The 10753-nt window shown below is 40.7% G+C and overlaps 2 protein-coding genes across 2 annotated transcripts in view; one reads left to right on the top strand and one right to left on the bottom strand.

Annotated features, from left to right (window-relative positions):
• Positions 1-10753, bottom strand: part of EIF2AK1 (eukaryotic translation initiation factor 2 alpha kinase 1) — a 35557-nt gene that overhangs the window by 1569 nt on the left and 23235 nt on the right. Inside the window, exons 12-15 of the mRNA XM_014523566.2 lie at positions 8549-8655; positions 2875-3013; positions 2697-2776; positions 993-1226 (exon numbers count right to left, since the gene is read on the bottom strand). Coding sequence (XP_014379052.1) covers positions 993-1226; positions 2697-2776; positions 2875-3013; positions 8549-8655 — 560 coding nt within the window. The remainder of the gene's footprint in view (positions 1-992; positions 1227-2696; positions 2777-2874; positions 3014-8548; positions 8656-10753) is intronic.
• Positions 4209-8064, top strand: ANKRD61 (ankyrin repeat domain 61). The gene is made up of 3 exons (XM_006031465.3): positions 4209-4471; positions 6166-6260; positions 7061-8064. The coding sequence occupies exons 1-3, from the start codon at positions 4241-4243 to the stop codon at positions 7998-8000; spliced, it is 1266 nt and encodes a 421-aa protein (XP_006031527.1). The 5' UTR covers positions 4209-4240; the 3' UTR covers positions 8001-8064.

Below are 10753 nucleotides of genomic sequence, written 5' to 3'. Positions count from 1 at the left end.
TGCCAGCGTCCCAGGGCCAGCACTGGTGGGGCCCAGAGCAGGGAGGCAGGAGTGCAGAATCCTGGCCAGCAGGGGCTCTATGAAGCCGGGTCAGCTCCCCCACTCCCTGCTGGTGGCAGCCCAGCCTGGCTCCACAGACCCCTGCCAGCCCACATCTCATGCTCCTCCTGCCAGTGCTGGCCCTGGGACATTGCAGGCTCCCGCTTGCTACCACTCTCCCTTCCCCTCTCCACCCCCACATTTCCCCACTTTCCTGCCTGTCTGCCAGCCAGTCACTCTGTACTACATGGCTCCCATACCCACTTCCGTCCCCACAAACCCACATATGCAATTCTGCATATACAACACTAACACATCAGGACAAGAATATATTTTTTTTTAATTAAATTAAAAGATATTATTATGGTTGTTTGATTTTTAGTATGCAACTTGTTTTTTTTCCCCTGATCCTCTTCCCCCAAAAAATACTTCCAGGGGCAAGGGGAGGGACTTCTGGTGGCAAAGGTCAGAGGTAGGATGTCCAGTCCCGAGATGGTGACCAGGGCACCTGTCATGGGGCAGGGCTACCCATGCAGCCCTCAACACCTTGCCAAAACTCAGTAAGTGGCCCTCCGCCCAAAATAATTGCCCACCCCTGGGCTATAGTGTAGCCCCACATCAGCAGAATCAGAATCAAATTGCTTCTGTAACTAGTGAGGGAGGGGAAAAGAGAATCCTTCAAAACTATTCAGGTGACTAGAATTAGTTTAAATATGTGCGAGTTCAGTGACTCTATAACTTTGTTGCTTGCTTATGTTTTTAGTCCTGGCTAGTTTATAAACATTTATAAGTACAGCCTACTGCTATGCAGCAGGTCAGAAAAACACTTGTTCCATCATGACGTTATCTTCTTTAATGGGATAAAAATAGACATGAGGACATATGGGGGAAAAAAGATATGCAGTTTAGTTTGTATACTTTCTTTACACTGTAAAGCATGAGTAATAACTTACTCTTTCTGTTGTATGAAACAATTCACTTTCAAGAAGCTGAGCAGCAGTTGGTCTCTGTGATGATACTTTACTGGTTAGTAGCTTAATATACTTAGCTTCTACTGGCCATTCTCTGCTAAAGCTACTTTGAATGTGACCATTCCTCAACTCTGTTAGAACTTCAATTCTCTCCATTTCTGTTCCAAACGGCTGAAAGAGTTCTAAGAGAATTACACCCAGACTGTACATGTCTGACTGCAAGAAGAGAAAATAATTGTATTAGCTGATTTGAAATATCTTTAATTCAAAGATGCCTATTTTGTAGTTTGTTCAAGAATCTTTAGTGTTTATTTGAATGGCCTCATTACAGGAAGTGCAAAAAGAATGTCAGGACTGGAACCCATAGCATACCAATTAACACAGAAAATTTATAAGCTAGTTTAAATCCAGTAGGCTTTGATTTGGTTCCTCTTAACTATCAAAATCATACTTTTAAACATACAGGCAGTCCTTGACTTATGGCATTTTGACTTAGGGCGATTCAAATGTGCAACGCTCCGCCATTTATACCCATGGTATTACTTACAGCGCTGGATCCTTGCACTTACGGCACTACAGGGAAATTTACAATGAGAAAAAGAGGGCAGCAAAACAAACATCCCTGGATCAGTTTCTCAAAAAGCCATCAAGTGGCCCTAAGTCTCCCCAAAAATCTCCCCAAGAAGCCCTTCTGAATTCCATGACCCTGATGGTGTTCCTTCACCTTCTGATTAAATCAAATTTTATGTGATTAGTTACTGTATTGACCTGTTTAATCGATTTATATACAGTACACTTTAGAAAGCTTTTGTACTGTACAGGGTGTATCATTTATAGTTGATTAAATAGTTGATTTAAATACAGAGTTTACAGTCATTTCTGTAAAAAGTTGGGCATCAGGCCCTTGGTCAGGAACATAACCCCCTATTATAACATTGTTTCTATGGGAAAATCAGATTCAACTTACACCATTTAGACTTACAGCACCTTTTCCAGGAACGTAACCTGCCATAAGTGCAAGGACTGCCTGTATATAAATCTGTTTTATTTAAAAAAATGTAAGAGTAATGTAACTTAAAATTGGTCCAGGGGGAGGGGCGAGGGGGGACCGACAAAATCTAGCTGATTGCAGTACATATCTAAGCTACAAATGTTGGGGTCACTTGGGCTAGGGACAGAAATTACACACAAACCAGTATAAGTGATCAGAAACCAGTTCAAATCTAAGTGCACATAAACTGCTTTTAAAATGGCTGAAACTGGTTTAAGATAAACCTGGATGGATGTAGTATCAGACTTAACTGATTTAGGTTAAATAGGTGTATTGAACTTCTATCCCAGATCCCCTCCAGATTCAAGTTAACTCACAGTCCCCTGGCATCCCAGGATGCTTTGAACCTAGCCCGCAAGTCCCCCTCCTTGGCCCAAGCTGTCTGTTCCAGCTGAACAGGGAGGTGTGCTCTAGTGCCCCCTGGCTTCTGGCCTAGGCCACTGCAGGCATGTGGCTGCATTTCTGGAATCAAAAACGAATGTGTGTTCACTTGCTTATCAGTTCAATCTGCACAGCCTAGTCTAACCTGTGAAGATTGAATAGATTCAGCCTCAGGCTTCTTGACTGTCTGTACTTAGCTGTAATGCGTCATGGAAAAGTATGTTTAACCAGATGCTTTGTGTAACAATCACTACCTTGAAATCATACTGAGATCCTTGCAGCTGTTCTGGTGATGCATACAGGCAAGTACCCACTCCTGAAGTGTGTCTTAGTCCTACAACAAATAATTGATTTATACAGCTTTAATTACAAAAACCGATAAAGACTAATATTTTCAGCAATACACTGCTTATTTTTATTTTGAAAACCTACTGTGTTTTTCTTCATTATATTTTTCCCCTTTTGTCTCAAACCAGTGGTCTGTGTCTTCCTGTAGGATCTCTCTGCAGGCTAGCCCAAAATCTCCGATTTTCACTTGATGGTCTGATCCATATAGAAAGATATTTCTGGGCTACAAGAAAAGACATTTTTATTTTAAAAGAAAATTGTAGAAGCATGAAATCCCATACAACTATTTCACAATTTTAGGTATCCTATATACTTTTTAGGGATCTAAACTTAAACAAGACATTACATCAGTAATTATTTATTTCATCAGTAATTATTTATCATTCATGACTTAAGAAAAAACATGCGACTAAGAGCACCAAGCTAGGTTTTACAAACACTAATAGAACAAGAAAGCAATACTGAGGGAGCTAGAGAAAAATGAATATGTGAATAAAATGCAAGCTTGTAATGGGAATACAAAACATAACTATAATATAATAGGAGGGAGAAAACAAAGGACTGTTAAGAGAAATTTAAGGTGATTGTGGACAAATGTGAGTGTATGCTATATAATGTGGTGACCAAAAACTGTATTTAAGATGTCTTTGAACTCTATGTATACGGAAGTGTAACAGAATAGAAAAAGAAGTCCCAGTCACCAGTCATATTGAGAAGATCTGGAACAGTGTATGTAATCACAGCAACCCATTGAAAAGACACCAAGAAACCGGGGAGATTTCAAATGACAGCAAGTGATAGGGAACCAGAAAACACTAACATGAAAACATTAAACTATGTTGATTTGCCATTTGGTTATGTGACTGTTTGAGCATAGGCACATGCTAGTCAATCATTTGTAAATGTATAAGAGTTGAAAGCAAGTATGGAAAAGGATTTTTTAGGGTATTTTATGTGCACAGAATAAAGAGCAAAATAGTGTGAAATTCAGTAGAAAAGTTAGACTGTATACCAAAAAATCTGCACACCAAACTATTAGGATGTGGAAGTTGCCCAAAAATGGAAACAAAAGGCCCATTACTTGATACAGATGTGCTGCACAGATGATTCCTATGCCAGTAAATAGAAATACAGTAATTGAAGGTATCTCCCATCTTTAATCTTGGATTATTTTATAGTGCCTTCAGAATGTTACAAAAAGCACCTGGATAATGCTAACTGCTTATAACTACACCATAGTCAATACTTTTGTCAAGCACATGACAACATTTTCAGACACCTGTCAGGTTCTACTGATATTTGTAACTTTAAAAGCAGTGACTTTAAAGCGATTCTAGAACCAGCCATCCTGCAACATCACAAAGAGCAACTGTTCCAAAAATGCAGATTCTGAAATTCTATCTTTTTCCCAACTCTGGATCCTCCCTACAGAAAGTAAATTTCTCTTATCATGGGTAACATAACCAAGGGAGCCAATACACCCAAAACTGACTCCAATCCTTTCATTTACACACTTTCTTCCTTGGGGCAGAAGGCATTTAATCCACTGCAGGCAAAATTATATGAAGCCATAATGAAAGATGATAGCACCAATGTTAAAGCTTTACTAGCATACCATCCTGTCAATGAACCGATAACTGTTTGGGATAACCTTATGCGCAGCAGACCACTGTCAGCCCAGGTAACTACTTGATTGATATCACCTTTTTTTTTTTTTTTTTTTTTTAAATCATACCATCTTAAAATTCACAACAAAACTCAGTTAATTCATTAAGCGTCATCAAAAAAAAATCAAGCTTTAAGAAATGGGGGCCTTAAGTCAGGTTTCCAAATCTATATTGGAGAGACTCAGCACCTGACAACCAGACTATTTATTTAGAAATTTTAAATCCAGAGTTAGGAGTGTCACGTTAAAAAAAAATACTCCCGACTAAAACATCTAATCCAAAAAAAGGAGCCCCTTTCAAAAATATGTAAAGGGAAAAAATTGCACAAGTTCTACAACCCTAATATTTAACTTACTTTAAGTCAGCGATTTAGCTGAATCATACAGTCAGGTTATGACTGGACAGGTTACAAGGCATCTGTCACACTTATTCTTATACCTTCTAACAGAAAAGGTTTGTCTCCAATCACTAAATATCCTGAATTTTTGCTGTGGGCCCAGGTCAGAAACAGGTATTTTATAACTGAAGCAATCCTGAGAAAGTTGGATTTTTCAAAATCAATACTTACATTTTTTTTAAATGTGCTGTGTGTGTTAAATTTTGGTTCTTTCAATGTAGGAGTCTAGTTCATATTAAATAAACAGTAATGATACTCCAAGTTAAAGCTGCCAGCTTACTACAGCATTAGACAATCCTGTGCGAGTATTGTAAGAGTGGTAAGCCAACATGAACATTGTAAATATTATACCCATTTGTACAAATCCACTCTGCTGTATTCTAATTCTTTTTGCCTACCTAATGCTGCAGCATAAGCAACAAATTGACTAGCTTGACTGCAATATTAGAAGAATTAGAACCAGTAAAAACACTGCTTTCCTGCAGTATGGTGGCAAAACAGCTAAGGCATCTTGCTACATCTCTCCCTTTTTCCCAATCCCAGCTGCTAGCAGAAAGGGTCAGAGAAGTCTACTTTTAACTTTCAACTGCTCCCACACTGCCAAAGTGGTTCACTTAGAAAACAAATCTGCTGTGCCTGATGTAATGACCAGTCAAGCTGCATTACAGACACAAGTTTCAGCTGTGTAGAAGCTCCCACTTGCAAAGCCAGAGGAGTAAGAGAGGGTATTATGAACAAAATGCTGTAGGATACATTTTGCTTGCAGATGAAAACTCATGAAATTTATATTATTTATTTTATTTATTCCATCTATATTCCATTCTTTTCAACAAAGGCTCAGGGCAGCTTCCATACATTCAGTGACATCTACCAAACACAGATCCCTTCCCCCTCCCACAACCACTCCGGGACCTGGACCTCATACACAGCTGGTTTTTGTGGTCACAAAGGAGTTCCTTCTTCCCTCCCAGGGTCACAAAGGAACAAAAATTGAGATCATTTTTAGTTCACATGCAAGATGCCCATGTGCAGATCTTCATGTGCCAAATTCTGCAATCTATGCAGATCTTCATGTACCAAATTCTGCAATCTATACAAGGCAGAAAAAAAGTACCCCAATACCATTCAGGCAAATGTCCCCTTTTGCTCTTATTCATCAGAAGACCAAGAAAGTTTGGATAATGTTAAGTGTTACCAGGAGCTGTCCACCGGAAATTGTACTAACTAAATTCATTTATTTTCTAAGTCTAACTAGATGACAAAACTCAGAGGTACAGTACCAAATACTTATGTAATTTTTGTTCCATGCAGGACCAGCCTATACTTCCAATTCATTTAGCTGCCAAATACAGAAAAAAAAAGAGTTTGCAGTGTTTATTAGAAGCTGGTGCTGATCCAAAAATAAGGTGGGGAATATGTAGTTGCTCTCATGTTACACTTCATCAAAACGCACACCAGTGCATAATTTTATTCATACATAGTTTTAGGACTTACTTAGTGATTAGGATTTCAGGTGCCCCAGGTGCTAATGCACTGGATTTCCCTTAAATATGTGGTAAAATGATCTAGGTTTATAATTTTGAATACAGGAGTTTAATTTTTCATTTAGATTCAGTTGTCATATGCAGAAACCTGTGCCTGCAGTGAGTTAGATACATTATACAAATCAGGACTGCAATACGAATATGCTGTTATAAATTTAAGCTACCCTGGCTTCAAATTAATAAGACAATATGGCTCACAGGTTGAAAATGAAATAGGCAAAAAAAATGGCAAAAACAGGTTTTAATCCGAATAACAGAAATCAGTAGTTCCCAAATTTCGTTCTGAAGTTCTGAAACCTAGCATAATAAAAGACAGGACAGAAGCCTAAAGAGCAGCTCTAGGACTGGCTGCACGGAGGGAAAGGGTAAGGGCAACAGCCACAAATTAATGGCAAACTGCTCCTTCATTTTTCCCCTTTGTTCTGAACCCCTGCTGGGTCTTGGCAATCCTTAGAATCTGTCGTTCTGTCAACCAGTGGGGTGGAACCTACCACTAGGCCACAATTTACCCATTCAATAGTTGTGAACTATCTTCACTGTTTAAAATATTTCTTTGGATTTTTAGTTGTATTTAGTACATGCAATAGTACATGTATTTAGTATATGCAAGCTACACTGTTTACTGAAGAAGCAGAATTAACTTATTACCTTTTACATTATAGAGATAACAGAGGTTACACAGCACTCCATCTCCTCCTGCTCCACTGGCCAAATATTTATTCAGCAGGGACAGCCATCCTAGACAGACTTCAGAGAAACCTAGCAACTACACAAAGTAATGCAGAAAAGTGTCTCCGTATCTTGTGTGAAAAGGGAGCCGAGATAAATCATGAAATGGGAAGTTATTACAAACACAGCCCTCTACATTTAGCCCTATACTCTGGAGCCTCACAAGCTATATCCATTCTTACAGAGAATGGGGCTAACATAAATGAGACAGATGAGTCTGGCAAGACAGCTCTTCACACAGCTGCAGAGTTACTAAACAAAGAGGTAACGGAAACTTTAATCAACTGTGGAGCAAACATAAATTGCACTGTTCCAACTTATGGAAAAACTGCCCTTCAACTTGCAGTGTGCACTGCATCATCCAAAGCAGGCACAGTTTTAGCTGTTGATATAGACTGCATCCGTTTACTATTAATTAAGGGAGCCAAAGTAAATACCCAGGATTGTGAAGGACGCACAGTTATTCATGATGCTTGTTCAGGAGGCAGAAAAGAAATAGTTGATCTCTTGCTAGATTATAAAGCAGATGTTAACTGTTTAACAAGTCATGGGCAATCTCCACTTTTTCTGTTTCTTCAGCATAAGTCAAATATGAAACGTGTACCACTGTTAAACAAGTTGTTAAACCTCTCATATCCTTTGAAATTAACCAATAATCATGGAGATCTACCCACTGGACTTCTGTTTCCAGAATATCAACAGGAAAAAGAATTTCTTGTAAGATTGTCAAAAACTATGTTGTCCCTACAGGACATCTGCAAAATCACTGTCAGAAGAATATACGGGGAGAAAAACAAACATTACTTGAAAAACCAACTCCCAGTATCCATGTGGAACTCTTTGTACACTTACCAGGACTTCACACAACGTTAGCAAATGAAACCCATGATTTAACTGTCACAAAGTTCAAAAGTTCTGAAATATTTTGTTCAATATTTATGACACAATTAGTTACAGCTATACAAGAAGGCACACTGAAATGCTGTTGTTTCCAAAACTTTAATGAAAAATTAAACTTGAACCATGAAACTTACCAATGCTGCATGTTTTAAAGCCACTCTAACCTCTCTTAAATTTAATTACAATAATCCAGAATGTTCGGCGTTTCATTTTGTTTTATATTTATTGGTTTCTTCAGTAATCAACACTTTAAGAGCAAGATCTGCAAACGGTTTCAAAGTAAATGGGTGGGAATAAGATATTCACTTTGTTTTATATGGTCCTTTCAGTTAAAGTAGGAACAAGCAAGACACATTCTATGATTCATTTGTAAAAAAGGATGTGCTGTAAAATTGGGAAGATTGTCAGATATTCTTCACACAAAGCTCAAATAAACCTCAGCTATAGAGTTGCTATCACTGCCCCCATAATGTAGACTGTTTCTCCCTTCTTTAGCCTCTTAATAATGATTTTTAACTTACTTTAATATCTCGATGCATTACTCCCATGCGGTGGATATGGTACACTCCTTCTAGCAACTCCTTAAAAATTTTTGAGGTCCAGTGGACATCCACAAGATGGTAAGGACCTTAAAACAATTTAAAATATTAATTATTTCAACTAATTTTGTTAACATTGAAATGCAAAGGTTAAACATGGACTTTCTGTAATCAATACAGAAAACTACAGTAGAACTCAGATCATTCATGTCCAGGTGGTTTGCAACCTGCTTAATTCACAATGAGCCAAGTTAAGGACAAGCTCCTCAGTACTTTGCTGCTGCTTTTACTTCAGAGAGCACCATTTCTCCACTCAGTTGGAGCTATTCAGTGGTCCTGTTCAGCTTATCAGAAAAGCAGCACCCTTTGAAATAAAAGTTGCAGCAAACTATTGAGCAACTTATTCTTAGCTTGGCTAACCTAGTTACTTCACAAACTCTCCTCATCACAAGTGAGTAATAACCCAGTTCAGCAAAGGGGTTTTACAAGGAACAATCTCTAAAATATAGTAGGAAGACTATTCTCCACTCATTTTACCATTAAAGTATGCCAAGAAAAAAGTAAAACTATTTATATGATTTTTTAATTTTATTAACTGCTGTTCTCTGAAAATGCCTAGTGTGATGTTATCCGTGGGTCCATAAACCTTCATCTGATTCTAAACAGGAATACTCCAAATTCAAAACTAAAAAAGGAAATGGTTCCAAAGAAGGGCATGAATACCAATATGAACCTCACAGGAGAGGCTTCTTTCTAATTCCCTGTCTGTTTTTATCTTGTATAGTTAAAAGCAACAACAAATCTAATCTAATCATAGATGTTCTCATTATGCGTGTCAATTTCTTTTTGAACCTATTAAGTACTAATGCTAACTTTCAGCACTTGTACCACTATTGGCTCATGCAGACATAGCAGCTGCAGTACAATAGCCAATATGCTCTCTCAAGTGGCTACTCCCTGTTTTAAAAACTAGCTACAAGTTATGTCTATCTATAGTCAAATCCGACAGATGTAAATAGCCTTCCCAGCAAGGGTGGGCAAAATAGGGCTGACCTGGCCCAGTCACCATCCAGTTATGGCATGTTCTGCCGCCCCCGGGCATGCAGCTGGGCTGGGTGGCTGTGCAGCTGAACTGCCTTTCTACGCAGTCCAGGTGGCAGTGGTTCCTTCCGGCTGTCGCTGGCCCCAGCCCCATGCTACTAGCGGGGACCTGCACTGCACCGCCCTGACCCCGTGAACCCTGCGCCTGCTCCAGGCTCAGCAGCAGTGATGCAGAGCTGAAGCTGTTGCTCAGCACAGGGGAAAAGCGGCCCTCCCCTTCACTGCTGCTGGCTGTTCCTGCTGCAGCAACCTGGAGCCCATGTCAAAACGCCCTGCATCTGCTCTGTGCTGCCACTGCTGCCCTTCTGGGCTGCCCAGAGGCAGTAGTGATAGGAGCACAGAAGCAGGGCAGCCCAGTGCAGAGCAGGCTCCAGGCAGCTACAGAAGGAATGGCCAGCAGTGGCAAGGGTGTGGGGCCACTTTTCCCCCATACTGAGCAACAGCTTCTGTCCTGCACTGCTGCTCCTCAGCCTGGGCAGGAAAGCTCGGAGCAGACGCAGGGCGCATGGGGTCGAGGCTGTGCAGTGCAGGTTCCCACCAGTTCCATGGAGCTTGAACCAGAGGTGGCGGTAGCCGGGAGGAGCCACCATCACCTGGGCTGCCTAGAAAGGCAGTCTGGCTGCAGAACCGCCCCAGCTACACTGCATGCCCGGGGGGCTGCAGGACATGCCACAGGCAGGTGATGTGGTGCCGATGTGAGGCAGGCTGGGTCGGGGCTGCGTCCAGGTTTCAGCTGATCTGCTCTGGTGGGGATGAGTCTGGAGCAGCAACAGGGCAGAGCTGGGGCTGTGTGCAGTTGGCAGTGGTGGGGAGGCACCACAGGGAGCGCAGGCACTGGGCTGTTGTGGGGCAGGTGCTGACCAGCACAGAGGGGCACGTATAGCGGGCTCCCATGCATACCCAACCATATCCACAACCCCTCCCCGACAAACCTCACCACCACACCCTCCACACAGTCACACACCCCACTGGTTCTCAACCTTTCAGACCTCACGTACCACCTGCCGATCAACGCAGCAAAAGTGAAACCGGAAGTCCCACCATGGCACTTCCGGTTTCACTGCCATGAACTGAGTCCCACTTTTT

The sequence above is a fragment of the Alligator sinensis genome, unplaced genomic scaffold (assembly GCF_000455745.1).
Source record: "Alligator sinensis unplaced genomic scaffold, ASM45574v1 scaffold990_1, whole genome shotgun sequence".
NCBI classification, from domain to species: Eukaryota; Metazoa; Chordata; order Crocodylia; family Alligatoridae; genus Alligator; species Alligator sinensis.
This window is presented reverse-complemented; position numbering and strand designations above follow the sequence as displayed.

Coding starts and splice junctions, on each gene's coding strand:
- ANKRD61 (XM_006031465.3), top strand. CDS start 4,241: ATGGGTAACATAACCAAGGGAGCCAATACACCCAAAACTGACTCCAAT. Junction 4,472..6,165: donor GCAGACCACTGTCAGCCCAG/GTAACTACTTGA, acceptor TGTTCCATGCAG/GACCAGCCTATACTTCCAAT. Junction 6,261..7,060: donor GGTGCTGATCCAAAAATAAG/GTGGGGAATATG, acceptor TTTACATTATAG/AGATAACAGAGGTTACACAG.